The sequence below is a fragment of the Acanthisitta chloris genome, unplaced genomic scaffold (genome assembly GCF_000695815.1).
Source record: "Acanthisitta chloris isolate BGI_N310 unplaced genomic scaffold, ASM69581v1 scaffold2041, whole genome shotgun sequence".
Lineage (NCBI taxonomy): Eukaryota > Metazoa > Chordata > Aves > Passeriformes > Acanthisittidae > Acanthisitta > Acanthisitta chloris.
This window is the reverse complement of record NW_008657453.1, coordinates 1,340-21,340: the sequence shown is the minus strand read 5'-3', so window position 1 is coordinate 21,340 and position 20,001 is coordinate 1,340. Positions and strand designations below refer to the sequence as shown.

Below are 20,001 nucleotides of genomic sequence, written 5' to 3'. Positions count from 1 at the left end.
GCTGAAGACCTGCCCAGTTGATTTGAAATGGCTTTTTCATCATCATTCTGCTGTTGGTTGCATCAGAGAGGCAGTTGCTGAGTGAACTTTCTCATTCAGCATTTGCAGCCCAAAGAGGAGGATCATTCCAGCTTGTTTTGTCTGAATGGATGAGTTGTTCATCTCCTTTAACTTCTCTGGTGGTGTTTGGAGATGGATAGTCATTATAGCTGGATATCCCTACTGGAAGAATGTACTGGAAGACTCTTATTGTTGCATATCCCTTTTCAATAGAAGGTAGTTAAGGACATTTCTGGAATGTTTATGCCCCATGAGTGGGAATTTGACCTGTGTTCTCCTGAAGTTGTTACTCTGTAGAGTAAGCAATACATAGTTAAGCTCATTCAGCATTTTCAGCCCAAAGAGGAGGATTATTCCAGCTTGTTTTGCCTGAATGGATGAGTTGTTCATCTCCTCACATTCTCTTAGCTTCTGTGGTGGTATTTGGAGGTGGAATGTCATTACAGTTGGATATGCCTTCTGGATGGCTCTTACTGTTACATAGCCCTTTTCAACAGAAGGGTAGTTAAGGAGCTTACTGGAATGGTTATGCCTCATTAATGGGAATTTAACCTCCTTATTTGAAGTCTTCTCCAAACATGACAAGGTATGACTTGCAGGGTCACTCCAACAAGCTTCCCTGCTCCTCTTCCATCATATTCTTGTGTATTGGTTGAGGATCCTAAGGGGATCATACCAGCAGGCCAATTTCAGCCTCCTCAGGTCCAGGGCTTAGTGTTTTGTAGCATGTTGAAGGGTTGGAATGGAGCTTAGAGATCACCCAGTGCCAACCCCCTGCCCTGGGCAGGGTCACCTCTCACCAGAACAGGTTGCTCAAGGCTTTAGCCAACCTGGCTTTGAACACTGCCAGAGTTGGGGCAGCCACAGCCTCCCTGGGCAACCTGTGCCAGTGTCTCACCACCCTCACAGGGAAAACTTCTTCCTAAGGTCTAATCTAACTTTTTGTCTTTCAATTTCTCCCCATCACACCTTGTCCTGTCACTGCAGTTCCTAACAAACAGCTCTCTGTGTTCATGGAATATTTGCACAAGGTATTGATTTCAGTGTTTAGACCTCTAATGTGCAGAGCTTCATGTCTGAAGGCTCTGGAGAGCACAGGTGGCACGTGAGGAAGTTTAGAACTTGGCTGGCAATTCATTGGAAGCAGCAAAGAACTCCTTGGAGTTAATAAGATGTAGATGTTATTCCAAGTCCTGCTGAGGTGGTTGAAGCAGAGAGGCTCTCATGGCTTCCCATGTACATGATAGAGACTAGGAATGAGTGGTGCAATGGATAAACAGAGTAGATCACTCCTTCTGATGAAGGTACTCATAAGAGGTGGATAAAACATCATGAAAACCACAGAGCTAAAGCAATAGTGAAGCTTCTTGTGCCTCGGTTTTGTGACCAGTAGGTATTTCTGCACGTGAGTCCAACCCTGGCAGTGTTCAAAGCCAGGTTGAAGAAAGCCGTGAGCAACCTGGTCTGGTGGGAGGTGTCCCTGCTTAGGGCAGGGTGTTGGCACTGGATGATCTCTAAACTCCATTCCAATCCCTAAAATTCTGATTCCGTGAATGTGTTGAGGGTGAGGTCAGTTGGTGTTCATGACTACCCCAGTGGTACCTCAAGCATCTTGGAGCTAAGGGAGACCTTAGTAAACAGCAATAGTGAGAGCCTTGTTTGGCTTCACTGTAAGTATTGTCTCTAACCACCAACTCTGTTGTGGTTTTGATGTCTGTACTGGAAGAGTTTTCCCCTTCTCAGCCCCACTGGAGTGCGATCATCTTGATGTGGGCAGCATGTGAGTTGTATAACCCTTCAAGCAGTGCTTACAACCAGGTATTCCAGGGCAGGTTCTGGGAGCCTTTTCTTGCCTTGTGGCCCAGATTGCATTGTTACATGGCAAGTGCTGCTCTCTGATTTGATTCTCCCACACCTTTACTGAATTCAGAGTACATGAGGCATCAAAAGGGCAGTTTGCACCTAGGAACAAGCAAATGCCTCTTTGCTTTCTCTTTTTTTTTGTTTGTTTGTTTGGGGTTTTGTTTGGTTTTGGTCTTTTTTTGTTTGGTTTTCGTTTTGTTTTCCTGGACCAACATATGTATAAAACGTGGCTTTAATGAGGTACCAAACTGGTTTAAAGAAAGGCCAAGGTGCACAATTTGCATGGAGCTACTCAGAATAGTCCAGCTAAAATCACTGTTGCCTTTCATGTTCATGGCAAAGTGATTCTCAGAGGATTTAGCCCATGCAGGCAGGAAGTGTGAGTCTAATTGCAAGAGGAAGTGTGACTAATTGGTTAAGAGAACAACTTCAAGTACCTCTGTAACAAGTTTTTCCCTGCTGGGAGAAGGAGCTTCACTGAGGCCTTTGCAGCATTAAGTGAGTGGTGTAGGTGAGGCTGAGAGTTGCTGAGGAGTCTCTTCATGTGGTGTCAGCCTGGGGAATAAGATTGCAGGACTGAGCCTACAAAAAGGTTCTCTCTGACCCAAACCTTTTGTGGGTTTGGGGTTTTTATTTCCTCTCTGAGCTCTCTCGTGGCTTTGGTAACTCATCACAGTGAGAGAACTTCTCCAGAGAAAGGGAATGATGAAGATGAGAATGTATTGGCTCATGGTTGTGTCTGGCAATCTCCAGCACTGGAGAAGGAGCTCTACAGAGGCCTTTGTAACAGCAAGTGAGAGGAGTTGTAAGTGAGGCTGAGAGTTGCTGGAGAGTCTGTTCATGTGTCATCCTAGGGAATAAGGCATTGCACGACTGAGGGTACAAAAAGGTTCTCTCTGACCCAAACCTGTTGTGGGTTTGGGGTTTTTATTTCCTCTCTAACCTGTCTCGTGACTTCCGTAATTCATCACAGTGAGGGAACTTCTTCAGAGAAAGGGAATGATGAAGATGAGCAAGTATTGGCTCATGGTTGTGTCTGGCAGTCTCCAGTGCTGGACAGCAGGAGTGGTGTTAATTCTGTCTTTGAACCATAGGAGACAAACTGTGTTCTGAAATGGGATTAATTGTCCAGCCTGTTGTCAGAGCTGTGGAAGAAGTACCCCCAAAAAAGTCTTAAGAAGCTGCTACTTCCACTGGTTGAAGTGGTTAGCTTATCCCCTGGTTGTTTCCTTAAGATGGACACTGACATACTCCTGTGGTGCCACAGACTGACAACTTGCCTTCCTGCAGCTGGAGAAGGGCTTTATTCCTGCTTCTGCCTTGAAGGGGTTTGTGGTGAGCATTAGGTTGGGAAGGAAGCACAGTGGATATGGGTCAGATGGGAACAACTTTTCAAGTGCTAGAGATGATCTCTTCAGGAGCATTCTTTGACCACCATACTGTTGTATTTTCAGGAATGGCTCCCAGTAGCTCTCCCCTGAGGAAAGGCTGAGAGAGTTGGGATTGTTCATCCTGGAGGAGAGAAGCTTTGGGGTGACCTCATTGTGACTTTCCAGTGCTTGAGGGGAGTCTACAAGAGAGATGGAGAGAGACTACTGGCAAGGGCCTGGAGTGACTGGACAAATGGGAATGGCTTCACACTGATGGAACCAGACCAGTTGAGCTTTAAGTTCCCTTCAACCCAAAGCAGTCTGTGATTCTGTGATTGTGGTATAACTGAACAGGAAGTGAAAACCAATTCTTTTGTGTGAGGAAGTCTCAGAATGAGTCTCTGAGCAGAGATCCAGTGCCTGACGTGTCAGAGTTCCTCAGTTGTGGTGCTGCTGGATGTACTCACCTGCTAAACCTGCTGCCCTAGTTGAGCTTTAAGTTCCCTTCAACCCAAAGCAGTCTGTGATTCTGTGATTGTGGTATAACTGAACAGGAAGTGAAAACCAATTCTTTTGTGTGAGGAAGTCTCAGAATGAGTCTCTGAGCAGAGATCCAGTGCCTGACGTGTCAGAGTTCCTCAGTTGTGGTGCTGCTGGATGTACTCACCTGCTAAACCTGCTGCCCTAAGCCTACTCTGAGGCTGCAGCTTTACCCTCAGAAAGGTTTATTCTCCATAATACTTCATTGAGAGAACCAGGAGCAGCTCCTGCCAGTGTTTGTAGTGTCTCCATGCCCAGCTTTGCCCCGTGGAGCTCTGGCGTAGGCACTAGAGAAGATTAGAGAATCATCAAGGTTGGAGGAGACCTCTGAAGATCGTCGAGTCCATCCATTAACCATTATTTTAATAGTCCAGCCATGATAACCGTATAACTATCTAACATCTGTTTTAAAATGGTGATGGTCATAGATGGGAAGTACAAGTTTCTTGGGGAGAAAATGCTTGAACTACTTCCCTGTCTTTACTCTTCTGGACTAAAAGTGAGCAGGGCTTGATTGTACCTTGTCGAATGTTATTTGCTAGTTATGAAAATGATCTGCTTGGAATTCAGACCTTTGGGAATGGAGGACTTTAAATTCTGCTTCAATGTGACTTGTTCTTAGGCTCTCAGGGTAAAGGCTGTGTCTCTGGGGAGTAAATTTCTCTGGCTAGAGGGGCAAAACTGCCTTAATTTGCTTTGGGATTGACTATCACTGCCAAAGTGATTTTTTTTTTTCCCCTCTGTTCTGGTCCCAGCCTTTGTTGTCCTGGCCAGGTGTGCTGAGCTTCCTCTGTAAGACATGTCTTGTATGGCATGAGTGAGCTCTGAGCAGAGAAGGATGTGTTCTCCTTCCCTGCATGGTTGTCTTCAGCTTGGCAAACACCACTGGTTTGTTGTGATCCTGGGATTTGCTCAGTCCTGAAGCACAGATCCCAGGAAAGCCAGCATCGAAGCTCCCAAGAAGTGGGTGTGACAACTCCTGAGGCCGTCTGAGCCAAACCATCTTCAGGCTAGAAAGCTGCTTAAGAAGGTCATTATACAAGTGCTGCAGGGAAAGGTCTTTTGTGTAATTTAGAAGCAACTGAAATGGTAAGGAGAAATAATTATCAACATTTTCTTTAATAATGGCAGGAAGTGACTTTTTTCATGTGTGCAGAGGAGAGATTTGCTAACTGAAAAGCACTGTGGCTGCTCTTAGCCTCTGTTGTAAGGGGAAGCAGGTAAAAATCACATTTTAGTTAGAGCTGGCAGTGAGCACTCACAGCCAGAAACCAACCCAGTCCTGGGCTGCAGCCAAAGGAGTGTGGCAGCAGTTCAGGGAGGGGATTCTCCCCCTCTGCTCTGATGAGGCCTCACCTGGAGCACTGCACACAGTTCTGGTGAACCCAACATAAGAACATGGAACTGCTGGAGCAAGTCCAGAGGAGGCCACAAAGCTGATCAGAGGACTGGACCTTCCCTACAAGGACAGGCTGAGAGAGTTGGGGCTGTTCAGCCTGGAGAAGAGAAGGTTGTGTGGAGACCTCAGAGCACCTGCCAGGTTCTGAAGGGGCTCCAGGGAAACTGCAGAGGGACTCTGTGTTAGGAACTGCAGTTCCTACTTCCAACAAGGGAAAATGGGGAGAAATTGAAAGAGGGAAATTCAGATGAGATACAAGGAAGAAGTTTTCCCTGTGAGGGTGGTGAGACACTGGCACAGGTTGCCCAGGGAGGCTGTGGCTGCCCCAGCCCTGGCAGTGTTCAAAGCCAGGTTGGCTAAAGCCTTGAGCAACCTGTTCTGGTGGGAGGTGTCCCTGCCCAGGGCAGGGGGTTGGGGCAGGATAATTTCTAAGCTCCATTTCAACCCTTTTACATACTCTGATTCTATGATATGCTGTATATGTTACAGATTTTTATAGAAATCCTCTGGTGTTGTTTTTGTCACCAGAACCTTTTGTATTTCTCCAGTTTATTACAACTCCACATTGAGTTTTGGTAAGAGTTTGCTTACTGGTGTGGCAAGCACAGGTTGTTCTAAACCATGTAATGTATTTTCTGGGAAATGAACTAATTTCTCATCTTTATCACTTTTGCTTGAAAATATAAGCTACAAGAACTTTAAAACTGTTCCTGTACTTGAAGCTTTTAAGCTGATTTAAAGTCAGGAATAAAAGCATCGTTTGGTTATATGCTCTCAAAGCAAGTGTTTACCTCAGGGTTGTAACTCAAATCCTTCATTGAACAGTTATTGGGCCTATTTTAATGAAACCTTACACTTTTTGGGGGAAAACCTTCCAGAGGGATGTTTTGTAATAGAAGGAAACATCAGTCTTGGGTACAGTGATATTAGCTAACATCAGAAGCTTTTGACTTAAACTGCTGTCAAATATAAGTCCTCTAGTGGTGCTTAAAAATCAGAGCATGTTCAAGGCATCTGCTGCTTTATGTGTGACATTCCCAGCCCAAGCAATGCAGAAGGATGGAACCATCTTTGCCATGCCCCTCAGGGTGTCTGTGGTGTTTGTTTTTGAGATATGGGGAAAATCATTGCTGGACATGGATGAGTGGAGAGAACAACATCATGGAATGGGTTGGATTGAAGGGAACTTAAATGTCAACTAGTTCCACCCCCTGCCATGGGCTGGGACATCTGTCACAGGTTGCTCTAAGCCCCATCCAGCCTGGCCTGGAACACTTCCATGGATGGAGCTTCCTTGGCCTGTGCCTGTGTCTCAGCGCCCTCACAGGGAAGAATTTCTTCCCGGTATCCCATCTACACCTTCTCTCTGTCAGTGTGAAGCCATTGTCCCGTGTCCTGTCACTCCAGTCTCTTGTCAATAGTCTGTCTTTCTTTTGGGCTCCTTCAGCTACTGGAAGGCCTCAGTGAGGTCACCCCAAAGCTTCTCTTCTCCAGGCTGAATGATCCCAACTCTCTCAGCCTTTCCTTATGGCAGAGTTTCTCCATCCCTCTAAGATGCATTAAAGTAACTAGAAAACCAGCCTCCTGGGGACTGGTCAGTAATGAATTCCCTGTTCCTTCCTAGTTGTATACAGTGACCTCATCACTGTATACAACTTCCTCAGGAGGGGCTGTGCAGAGGCAGCACCATCTCTGCTCTCTGGTGATCAGTGACAGGACCCAGGGAATGGCTGGAGCTGTGTCAGGGGAGGGTTAGGTTGGATATTTGGGAAAGGTTCTTCCCCTGGAGCATGTTTGGGCACTGGAACAGCTCCCCAGGGCAGTGGTCACAGCCCCAAGCCTGACAGCTCGATAAGTGTTTGAGCAATGCTCTCAGGCACATGTGGGATTGTTGGGTTGTCCTGTGCAGGATTTGGAGTTGGACTGATGATCCTCAAGGGTCCCTTCCACCTCAAGATACCTATGACTCCACTGATGTGCCTTTAGCTCTGTTGTGAGGTGATGTGCAGGAGCTGTCAGTGATGCTAAGAAATGATCCTGATGGTGTTTTGACTTTTTTTTCCCCTCTGTTTAGGGAGTGACAATTCCCAGCCAGAGACGCTACGTGTACTACTATAGCTACCTGTTAAAGAACCACCTGGATTACAGACCAGTGGCACTGCTCTTTCACAAGATGATGTTTGAAACAATTCCCATGTTCAGCAGCGGAACTTGCAGTAAGTACCCAACACCTCTCAACTCTTTAGTGCTTCTGAGGCAATTCCTCAGCCTTTGGGATGGGTTGTGGCATGAAGAGCTCCTCATCTTGATGTAGAAGGTCATACTGAGACACCTCACCATCCAAAATCTGCTAGGGATTGGTCTAGGCATCCTGGTTTGTCCACCTGGATCCTCTCAGGTGTAAGCTGAGGTCTGTGAAAGCTGTTTAGCTACAGCTTTAAATTTAAATTGTTCTGGTTTGGGTTGGGGTAGAACTTTAAGTGGTTAGAATGGGACTATGTTTTGGGTTTGTGCTGAGCAAAGGATTGATAATATGGTGACATAATTATCAAGGTTGGAGGAGACATCTAAGATCAAGTCCTACCATTAACCTGCCACATATATAAAATCATTTAGGTGTGAAAAGACCTCCAAGATCATCAAGTCCAACCTTTGTACATCATGAACTAGACCAGAGCACTAAGTGCCCCATCCAGTCCTTCCTTGAACACCTCCACAGATGGTGTCTCCACCAATCTCTCTTTGTCTGTCTCTCTTTTTCACACTTACATTCCAGAGTCTCTCTCTCTCTCTCTCTCTGTCTATATATATATATATTTATATTTGGATATTTGGTGCTTATTTTTTTATGAAAAACCTCCTGCTTTTCCCATTATGGCAACTTGGGAAACATGAATTGCTCAAAAACATTTGCTTAATGCCTTGTTGGCTTTGTATGCAGCAACATCATTCTTCCCATGATGTTTAAAAACATAAATGAATCAGTTCAACTGGGCAAATATCTAATTAACTCTGGAATCAACTTTCTTTATGAGGAGGCTCATAAAGCATTAATACACCTCTAAATGATTACTCTGAGTTGTTCCTACACTGTGTTAGGAAGGAACAGCAGATTCCTTGAAGCTTTGAGAGAGAAATCCAAGTTCTCTGCTGTCCTGTGGCTGTGGTACAGGGCAGGAACTGCCTAGTGTTGCATGTTAGTGGAAAAAGCTTTCTAATGGTTTTGCTATGGGTTTACAGCAATGTGTAATTAATTCCAGTGCCTCTGTGGATTTGATTAAAATGGCTCTGCCAGGATTGTTGTGAGGCACTACCTGAACGTGGAACACACAAGAATTCAATCAGAGCATGTTGAGGGGTTGGAATGGAGCTTAAAGATGTAATGCCAACCCCCTGCACTGGGCAGGGGCACCTCCCACCAGAACAGGTTGCTCAAGGCTTTATCCAACCTGTCTCTGAGCACTGCCAGGGTTGGGACATGCTTAATTCCACCTGATTTGGCTCTCTATAATCACTTTAATCTGGACATGCTTCTCTTCCTATCACACAGACTGCCGCTTGGCAGAAGTGCTTCAACATCATGACTTGAGCCCAGATCTTTGTTTAAAGCTTGTTTTTAGCACCTTTGTGGTGCTGAAAGCCATGGCGATTCCTGATTCTTGTCATTTTCATCATAGAATCATACTCATAGAATTTTAAGGGTTGGATCGGACCCTAGAGATCATGTAGTCCTGACTCCCTGCCCTGGGCAAGGGACATCTTCCACCAGAACAGGTTGCTCAAGGCTTTAGCCAACCTGGCTTTGAACACTGCCAGGCTTGGGGCAGCCACAGCCTCCCTGGGCAACCTGTGCCAGTGTCTCACCAGGAAACAATCATAGACTCATAGAATCATCAAGACCTCTAAGATCATCATGCGCAACCATTAACTTGTTACTGCTGGAACCCCTAAACCCTATCCTCCAGTGCCACATCCAGACACCTCTTAAACACCTCCAGGGATGGTGACTCCACCACCTCCTTGGGCAATATTCAATTGCCTCAACACCCTCACAGGGAAAACATTTCTCCTCACATCTCCTCTGACTCTGCCCTGTCTCAGCTCAAGGCCATTCTCTCTAATTTACTTGTGAATTCACACCACAAGTCCCAGTTCATCATGTGAGCATTAACTGGTGTCTCCAGGCCATGCTGTCAAGTGTGCTGTTCTCACAGGGAGATGTTGGGATCCTGCAAGGACAGAGTCAGTGTCAATTTCAGCATACTTATATACTGCAATATTTCAGTTTATATGGAGCTTTCAGTGATTTTTCAGCCTATGAAACCAATGGTCTGTGTTATCTACTGATAGTCTGGTTATCTACTGCAATGGGTGTGATTTTACCAACATAATAACTTTCAATCTGACAAGTTTGTTATCATTCTGCTGGTTTAAAGTCGCTGAGCAGGAAGGGTTGTGCCTCTTGGGCAAAAGGAAGGGATGACAGGGTGTCACAGGTCTGAGGATTTGACGGAGATAAGTTAGGGCCTGGAGAAGGTGGTTTGGAGACCTCAGAGCAACCTGCCTGGATCTGAAGGGGCTCCAGGAATGCTGCAGAGGGTCTCTGTGTTAGGAACTGTGATGTTAGGATAAGGGGCAATAGGTTCAAACTGGCAGAGGGGAAATGTAGGTTAGACATTTGGAAGAAATTCCTCCCTGTGAGGGTGATGAGGCACTGGCACAGTTTGCCCAGAGAAGCTGTAGCTGCCTCATCCCTGGTAATGTTCGAGGCCAGGTTCGATGAGGCTTAGAGCAACGTGGGCTACTGGTAGGTGTCCCTGTCCATGGCAGGGGGTTGGAATGAGATGATGTTTAAGGTTGATTAGAGCCAAAGGTGCTCCTTGAACATGGAGGCCAGGTTCGATGAGGCTTAGAGCAACGTGGGCTACTGGTAGGTGTCCCTGTCCATGGCAGGGGGTTGGAATGAGATGATGTTTAAGGTTGATTAGAGCCAAAGGTGCTCCTTGAACATGGATTTTAAGGGAATTGCAGCTTAAAGCCCTTTTGTGCTGAGAAACTTTATAAACAAGTGCTGATGATTGTGTGCAGGGGATGTCCAGCCCTTCCACCCCCATGCTGTCCTGGGGAAAGAAACCACACTAGAAGGTACTTACCTTCCCCTACCTCAAGGAGGCTAACAAGAAACAAGGAGAGAGGCTCTTGACAAGGGCTTGGAGTGCCAGGACAAGGGGGAATGGATCCAAACTGAGAGGAGGTTTAGGCTGGGTATTGGGAAGGAATTCTTCCTTGCGAGGTTGCTGAGACACTGGCAGAGGTTACCCACAGCAGCTGTGGCTGTTCTATCCCTGGGAGTGTTCCAGACTAGGATGGGGCTTGGAGTAGCCCGGGCTGGTGGAAATCAGTTCATACTGACATGATCACCCACTCTGCAAGTAGAAAAGGAGATGAGAGAGCATAAACCTCCTCAGTTATGTCCATGTGACACAGGGAGGAGAGGGAACATGGAAGGAACAGTTAAGTCATGGTCACTACATATAGTAATGTTTTACTATATTAAAAGAAGCAACAACTTTCTAGGAACTCTCTGGTTGCCTGAAAAAACAGAAATCTCTATAGCCATGAAGGACAGAAATCTGCTAGGTTGGTTCCACTAGCATCTGGCAAAGTTTGATGCCCTGTGGTGCTTAACACTTCAGAGATACTTATTTAACATGGAAAACATCATAGATTGTGATTCTGCTCCTAACATTCTGCTTTTTGCCCCTTTTAAGGCATTTCTCACACAGTTCCACTCTGTTTTGCCTCACAGATCCTCAGTTTGTGGTGTACCAGCTAAAGGTAAAGATATTCACCTCCCCTTCAGGACCCTCCAGACGTGAAGACAAGTATATGTACTTTGAATTCCCTCAGCCTTTGCCTGTGTGTGGTGATATCAAAGTGGAATTCTTCCACAAACAGAACAAGATGTTGAAAAAGGTTAGTTGTTTTGCTTTTTCTACCACAAAATGAGAGCTGGAAGAGTTGGATGTAAGTGATCCTGGCTATGGATTGCAGGAGTTTGCGTAGTAGTGAGTAATCTAATTGAGGAAGAAACACTCTCCTTCTAAAAATAGACTGAGCAAGTTAACTCCAGCTGTTTTCCTCACTGAATTTTCCTAAGGTTTGAGCAGGCACAGGAGATGCTGTGTGTGCTCTTGGCTGGTTCCTCCCCAGCTGTCAAACTGAGTTGGATAGCTGAGATAATTGAGTTCCTACGCACTCTGCAAAAGTATCTCTGCAATCTCTTCCACCACCTCTCTCTTCCTAACTGCAGTGCCTTGGCATAAGAGAATTCACTCACAGCTCAGGATTTTATCAGTGCCTCTGATGTGGGGGAAAATGAACCTAGAACTTTGAAACCTAAGTCAGTGAGTTCCTAAAGCCTCAGCATTGAGGTGTATTAATTCTGATGCTTGTGGAGCTTGTTTGCATCTCCCAGAGGGAAAGGAGAGTGTGAGAGTGTGTTGATTAAAGGTTATCTTTGTATTTGCTGCTTAAAATTCTATAGTTGCTCCATGTTTAATGGAGGTTGTAAAGCTTAAGAGCATTCAATGAGGGAATTCTGTGTAGACTAAAAGGCAACACTAGAGTGGGTTGGGAGACATATAATTCTCTTATGACTGTGCACACAGGTTATATGTACTAGCCATGTGTGAATATACACTATTTTGTGGGCTTGTTTAGGTTCCAGATGGTGTTAACAAGTTTAATCTATGCACTGTCTGTAAAAGTCTCTAACCAGTTTCTTAGTGTGACTGTTTTCTTTCTCTATATGTTTAATGAGGTGTTTTAGGTGATCAGTTCAGCTATGTGCAATGCAGAGACTAAACAGCATCTTAAACAGCATTTTAAAGAGCATTTTCAAAGTAGAAATTCTACTTTAAAGGTAGTATTCAGGCGACTGGTGTTTGAAACAGCAATACACAGCAGCCAGGCTAGTTTGGAGAAGAGGCTTTTAAAGGAGCATCCGGATGAGTCCCAGGAGCTAGACATGAGGGTTACAGGGAGGAGGTGATGCAAAACCCAAATATCTGAGGCAAAGTCCTGTTTTATCTGCTCTATGTCCCATCCAGGCTCTGGATTTGCTGGGTTTTGCCATCTTCAGTGCCACATGGATTGCAATAGACATTATACTGCCCTGCCCACCCTGAAATCTCATGAGAGTTCAGACTAGCCCCAGGAACCACCTCCTGTACCTCGTTTCACCTCTGTACCAGTGACAGCATAAGCTAGAAGCTCCTCCTGAGCACACACAGCCTCTGCAGTGTAAATTGAGTGTTCAGGAGTGTGTAAACCTGTCTGCAGATGTGTTGCTGTGCTGGAGTTTCATTTCAGAGTGTCAGTTCAGTTGTGGTTTCAGTTCTGAAGAATCTTTGTAGTTTGAGTAGCTGCTTGATGTTTTTTCTCTTTCATTTTTGTCTATTCTTATCAAGTACCTTAACTGTGGATTACAGAGAGTGCAGAGATGTTCCTTTTCTCTCCATTTTTGCCCTGTTAGGGCCAAGAAATGGTGAAAGCTCTTCTGCAAGATTTTCTGAGGGTAGAAACTGCCCCTTCACCAGACAGTAAGGAAACCACCTTGATAATCTGCCTCAGTCTGTTGAATCTGGTGTCTAATTGCTCTCAAGTTTCTGTACCAGGAGGCCAGAAGAGGTGTAAGTTGTTGCCCAGTTCTGGTAAGAACATCTCTGCTAGCTCTGTTGTAAACATAGGCAGGGGCAGATCCTTCCATAATGTCCTCTGACAGTTTTTTTAATCAAGTGAATGAGGTGAGAACAGGTCCAAGGCGAATACTGGTGACAGAAGAACCTACCTTGGCACAAAGTTGAACACAACTCTGTCCGAGTGTTTCTCATCTCTGCCTGTTCCTTTTCTAGACCAATTGTCTGTGTAGCTTTTACTCAGCACCCCCAAAGTGCAGGTCTTCCACTTGTATTTTAAGGATCACCTCTAGGCAGTGATCACCTAATTAACGGGGAGCAGCACAGTTAGGAGTAACAGGATCTTATCCTTCAGAGATTGATTTATTTATTAAGCAGGGTTGTGAAAGGAGGAATTACAAGTGTGTTGCCTGTCACTGGTTCTTGTTCTTTCAAGGATTTCTCTTAGCAAATTCATAGGTAGTGAAACAAGTCTTAGAGACATCACATACCTACCACCCTATGTTTTAACTTAAGGTAATTAAAAGCAAATAGCATCAATTTGAAGTGTAATTCCCGAGCCACTGTGGTCCTCAGGCTGGAGAATGGCTGTGTCTCACCTCTGGAGATAAAGAAATCTTCTGTGTCCTCTTGCTGGGTCTGGTTTGGTGTTTGCTACCACTGGAGCATCCCAGATTCCCTCATCTGGACTTGCTTCCAAACCCTCTGATAAACAGCAGCATGATCTGCAGTAGGGAAGCTTGTCCTCAGTTTTGTTCAGCCTCTTTCTGGATGAAATTCTTGTGCATAAACTAGACAAAACTGGAGTGACCAAGTGCCTTTAAGCCCTTAGTGTTGCAGAGTCAGTGTGAAGCTGAAAGCAGCCACATGTCCTGCCTTTAATGGCACAAGTGAATTGAAGCCAGTTCAGTGGCTATTGAGAGCTGACCTCAGCCAAAGGTGCCACTGAGATGTTGCTAAGAGGGTGATTGCCTTGGAAAAGTTCCCCTGTTCCAGCTTGTGCATGATCTGGTATCAGTTAGGAAGTCCTTTTGGTCCTTTCTTGTCTAATCAAGTTGTTTACTTTCTTCTCAGACCGTTTCTTCTCCCTCCTTGAAAACAAGCAACACATGAGGACAAAATGCTTGAGGCTCCAGTGCAGTTATTAGCTATGAATTTCTGATGGATAGAAGTTAGTCATTTGGGGTTGGGTTTTTCAGCATGGCTTTTTGTTGCTCTGCCTTGTAGCTTGACTGTATAACAGATTGCTGCCATGGTCTCTCTAGTTTTGCTTCCATGTGTCTATGCAAAGCCTTTTTCTTCCACTTGTTGATGTTGACATGGTAATCTCTAAGTATTTGAGAGTATCCTCAGATCACTGAGTTCTGTGAGACTCTGCTTAAAAATAATGCACAAGATCTCCTCATCCTCCTGCCTGCAGCGCCTGGGGGGGAAGGAGACCTTTTGCAGGAGTCCTCCCTGTAGAGATGAGAGGAAAATGTTGACGTGGCTTTAATTTGTGAGAGTCGGTAGTGGTTTCTACCCAGGCTCTAGTGTAGGCAGAGCTGACAGCATTGTTGGAGCAGTTGCATTTCATCTCTTGAGTCTAGAGAAATTCTGCTCCCTAGTTCCAGAAGACTTTGTGCCATTGCTCTTAGGAAACACTGAAGAATCAACTCTGAAAATGTCACAAAACTTTTAACTGTGGATCTGAAAGTGGTCCAAGAAGTTTCATCAGCCATGACTAAGCGAAGGCTGAGGCCAGAATAGAACAGGTTGAAACATGATCTCCACCTCTTGGGCAGCCTCTCCATCCCTCTTTGGGCAGCCTCTCTCAGCTCCTTAGCTGGTGCTGCAAAGTGATTGTAAGTGCCAGTAGATCTCTCAGGAGGATATAGGAACTCCTGATGGCTTCAGTGATGTTGGATTTGGATCTCAGTCTGTAGTTAGAGGCAGTTCCAGCTCTAGAGTGAACAGTGTTTCTGTCAGTCTGAGAACTGAGAAGCTGCAGGAGATAGGAAGAAGTAGTTTGTCAGAATGGTGGGATTCAATCAGCTTCTGCCTCAAGTGTCTGATGCTGCTCTCAGATTTTATGGTACAGATTTGATTCTGGGCACAAATAGATCTGTGATTGATTGTTTTGAAGGCAGATGTCTGATGGAACTGCAAGTAAAGCAAAACACAGGAAGAGGAGGGTGTGAAGTAGTTTGGGCCTGGCCAAGAACCTGCTGGCTGACTGCTGCCTCACCTGGATGGGCTTCTTCATGGATGCCATGGCTTGAAGGGACTTGGTGACAGTGACAAACATCTGTTAGACTCCCAAAACAACTGTAATTACAGCATGTTCATTTGGTAGATCAGCTTTGATTCCCAGAGGTGCAGCAGAGGAGAAGTGGCTAACTTCTGGCTGAATGATTTCACTTGTGTCTTTGTTGTTGCCCCTCCTTACAGGCTGGAGAGCTCTTAGGTGCTTCCACACGTGCAGACAAGCTGCAAGTGGGTTTGTAGGCTTTACCTAAACCACTGAACATGGCTCTGCTGACCTTGGGGAAAGAAGATAGGTAGAAGTTGCTTCATCAGCCACTTCTGAACTCCCAATGTTTGTGTACTTAGTAACTTGGGAGGGAGACGAATGTGAGTTAAGGAGTTGTCCAGCTCTTCCCTTCCACCTCTGACTTCCCCCTGCTTGCTTATCAGTAGAGATGAATATCCAGGAAGATGGAACAGGGCCTGGATTTTCCAATAAGAAACTGGAATTCCATCTTCCCTGGTCAACGAAGATACGTAAATGAGCTCAGGAGGAGTGAGTTTTCGTTCTGGTGCTCTGTAATACCAAGGAATGTTGGGTTCTGGAATGGACTGGCTGTGTCACCCCAACAGCTTGGACAGGAGTGCAGCAATACTGACCACTGGGGAAAGGTTGGCCATTTGCATGTTGGATCTTTGGCCTGAAAACTCAAATCAGTGTCAAGGAGATTTCAGAAGTAAATGTAGCTCGGTTTCAGCTAGAGGAGTACTTAAGGTGCTAGTCAGGACCAACCTGCCAACCATAGCTGATCTTGGAAGCATCAGCTCTTGACTGAGAGAAGTACAGCAAGACATGGAGAGCTGAACCAAGAGCATTCAGTGCATCCATCAGAGCTATTGAGCTGAGAGCTGAAAGGTGAAGTTCCTGGGCACATCACCTTCAGGGATCATCTAGCCAAGAGCAAAAACTCATGGAGAGAAACATACCTGCCAGTCATAGTGAGAAGCCTGTGAGCTACTGGCCAATATCAGCTAGTTCTCCAGAACTTTTTTACCCCCCTGATACACTGATGTTTTGCCTCTTTATACCTGTGGCAGTGTTAGAGTGGATAATCTCCTGTTGAGTGGAAGGACAGCAGAACTGAGTATGACTTCCTCTTAGCACTGGTCAGCAAACATCTGACTGGTAGAAACCAGCTTAGTGAAGCAGTAATGAATCCACTCCTCTGAGTCCTGGATTTGTAGGGTCAATTCTGCTCGATTACAGCTCAATCACAGCTATTTTTGTAGGAGAACCAAGAAGAACTTTATGTTATGGAGGAGATTGTTCTCTCCTGATGAATATTACTCATCTAAGCTGGTTTGCACAGGTTGTCTGTTGGGTTTGGAGGCTGCTTGGAGCAAAGAAAACCTGTTTATGCCTTGTGATTGCAAGTTTAAGACTTGTTTAATTTCCTGTCATCTGCTTTTCTTGTAGGTATGATAGTTTAAACCCAACTTTGGATAAGGAGTGACTTCTGCAAGCTTTAATTGCTTAAAACTGAGCTTGATGAATGCAGAGTTGTGTGTATTGCCTAGGAGATGTGGTGAAAATGTCTTTGCATGCAGTGTAACCAAGGATGAACCATTGTCCAGCCAAGTTGTGTCTGATCTCACTGATTTGGTATCAATATTAGCCTAATGAATGTGCTGCTAGTGATTACTAAATCAAGCTTGGCTTTTGTGTTCTTCCTCCCCCAGGACAAAATGTTTCATTTTTGGGTAAACACATTCTTCATAGGACTGGATGAGAATTCAGACAAAGTAGAGAATGGAAGTCTAGTGGCAGATCAGGAACTGGATGGGATTTTCAGCACCGAGCGCTCAGATAACGATAAGGAGTATTTAATCCTTACCTTAACAAAAAACGACCTAGACAAAGCAAATAAAGACAAAGCCAACAGATATTTCTCTCCAAACTTCAAGGTCAGTATATATTGTGCGTCAACAAAGCTTGCAAAGCTGCATGATGTTGTCTGGTTTGTCTTGTCTTGCTTTCTGGAGGGACCATGCTGTGTGGAAACTGAGGTCCTGTGTTGGTGTTGCAACCGCTTAGTGAAGCTTCTTGCTTTGAAAGTTTATCTTTAGGTTTGTCTGCTCTTTTGGGAGTTAATAGATGTGAAAAAACTGGGATTGAAGTCTTCAGGTGGTTGCAGGTGTTTATCAAAGCCATTAGAGATGATTAGTAGGAGAATCAGTGACCCAGGTAGCATCTCCTCTGTGCCACCTACATTGCCATGAGCTCTAAGCTTGACACTAATTCCTCGGTGGATTTGCCCCCTTTCTGGGAAGCAAAGGGCCATAAAGATGATGAGAGTCTAGAGCATCTCTCTGCTGATGAGGAGAGGCTGCAGGAGCTGGGCCTGTTCAGTCTAGGGAAGAGAAGGCTGAAGGGGATCTCATCAGTCCATACAGTATCTCTGAGGGATGTCAAGATGGTGCCAGACACTTTCCAGTGGTGTCCAGAGATGACAAGGAGCAATGGCCATAAACTAAACCACAAGAAGTTCTACCTCCACGTGAGGAAGAACTTTCCATGGAGGGTGGCAGAGCACTGAAGCCCAGGGCGTTCATGGAGTCTCCCTCTCTGGAGACATTCCAAATCCTTGTGTCCCTCTAGGTGACCCTGTCTGGGCAGGGAGTTGGACTAGATCGTCTCCAGAGGTCACTTCTGACCCCAGATTCCATGATTCTGGGAGTTTAGCTTGGAGGAATTCCCTCCCCAGGGCAGAGGGTTGGGACTAGATGACCTCTAAGGTCCATTCCAATCCCATAGCACACTCTGAAACTATGAATACAAGCCCTGCCAGCACTGATTTACAAATGGAAAAGACTTTTGTAACAATTTGAGCATAAAATGTCACAAAATACCATGAACTATCAGCCAGGCCCCAGCAGTGCTGGTTTGAAGGTCATGGCCATAGTTGCTTGTTGGGATGTTGCTTGGATGAGACTTTTGACACCCAAGACACCTATTAGAGTGTGGTTTGTCCATTCCTGTGCACCCTTACTAGAGTCTCTTTGTGCTCACAGAGCTGTGGAAGGTAGGAGGGTTTAGAAGCTTAGCGTGGCCTGTTCTGGCCTACCATGGTGTGTCCTGCTGCTACAGCTCAGGAGTGACTGGTGCAGACAGACACAACTCCTTCCTGGGCTGGAAAACCCTGCTGTTTGCCAGCTCTTTCTGTTGTTGGGGGTGGGAGCAAAGTCTGGCGAACCTCTCTGAACTTCTTTCTCTGCAGCAGGGATAGTGGTGGAGTCACCAGCCCTGGTGTTTGAGACATCTGGATGTGGCACTGGACGATATAATTTAGGGTTTAAGGGTTACAGTGAAGTGACAGGTTAATTGTTGGACTTGTTGACCTCAGAGGTCTCCTCCAACCTTGATGATTCTATGATTCTAAGATATGGTTTAAGGGTTGCAGTGACAGGTTAGTGGTTGGACTTGATCATAGATGTCTTCTCATATGAGAGAAGAACACTGATGTGCCTTCACAATTGCTTTGTTGCCTGTGCTCAGCTCAAGTTCAGTGTCCCTTATTAAATGTTGTTTTTTCCTTCCCCAGGTGAAGCTCTTTTTCACCAAAACAGTAGAAGAGCCATCAAACCCAGAGGCTAGCAGTTCAACTTCTGTAACCCCAGATGTTAGTGACAATGAACCTGATCATTATAGATACTCTGACACCACTGACTCTGACCCAGAGAATGAACCTTTTGATGAAGATCAGCACACACAGATTACAAAAGTCTGAATATTTTTTTTAGCAGAGAGAAAAGAAACCACACACAAAACACAACAAAACCAACCATGAAGAGAGACAAACTTGAATAAACTGATTACAAAAAGGACCTTTTTAATGGCAAAAAGGACAGTGTCAGCTTATAGGAACAATTCTTTCCTGACCAATCTTGTTTTGCCCTCTGAACCTCTCCAGGGTTTGACACTTGTCCAGTTGGGGGGGGAAAAAGAAAGGTTACGTAGCTCTTATATGTATATACCTTTTTGTGTCAAAAGGACATTAAAACTTCAATTAGGAACTATAAAACATGGCACTTTTCCCATTTTCTTCCAGTTTTATAAAGTGGAGACAGACCTAATGTGTATCTGTAGGAATTTTGCCTTTTGTGTTCTGTCACCAAGTTTCAAAGCAGAGAAAAAAAACAAACCAAACCAACCAAAACCCCAAATCTTACAGGTTCACATCCTGCCCCTGGTTTATTTTTTTTTTTTTTTGCACTTGTGTGGCAACAGCAAAGTCTGCAGTTGGCTAAGAGATGTTTCTAGAAGGTTTTGACTCTGTTATTGATGCTTGGCTTGGGGCTGGGGGTGGAAATAGATGCTGAGCAAGGAGCGTGGGCTCTGTGTGTCCATGAGCCTTTCCTTAGCATCCTGCCCTGATCCAGCTGGGCCAGTGGAAGAGTCACCTCTGTCACTGCTTGTTGTTTGTGCATTTTCATTTCTTTTCAGTGTAATGGTGCTAGAAAAGGCAGCTAGAGGGAGAGATTCTGTCTTAGGGGGACAGGAGTGAACCTTCAGCACATCCTCGAGACCCACAGAAAAAATGAAGGGAGACAAATTCTTGGGCTCACAAAGCAAAAAGGAAACACAGCAACAATGACTTAACCATACAAATGTGGAGGCTACCAACTCAAACAGGAGCTTGAAACAAATGCTTATCCAATTTGACAATGATTGGTTGGGGTTTTTATTTTAATTTTTTTGCTGGAATGGCTGCTCCATCTCCTGTGTCATCAAGGCCAGTGCTCAAAGTCAGATGCTCTTAGTGCATACAGCAACATCTTACAG

The 20,001-nt window shown here is 45.2% G+C and overlaps 1 protein-coding gene across 1 annotated transcript in view; it reads left to right on the top strand.

Moving 5' to 3' along the window:
• PTEN (phosphatase and tensin homolog) overlaps positions 1-18,981 on the top strand; it is a 34,062-nt gene extending 15,081 nt beyond the window's left edge. The window contains exons 5-8 of the mRNA XM_009084705.1: positions 7,307-7,448; positions 11,042-11,208; positions 16,899-17,123; positions 18,761-18,981. Coding sequence (XP_009082953.1) covers positions 7,307-7,448; positions 11,042-11,208; positions 16,899-17,123; positions 18,761-18,946 — 720 coding nt within the window. The 3' untranslated portion in view covers positions 18,947-18,981. The remainder of the gene's footprint in view (positions 1-7,306; positions 7,449-11,041; positions 11,209-16,898; positions 17,124-18,760) is intronic.
• The last annotated feature ends 1,020 nt before the right edge of the window (positions 18,982-20,001 follow it).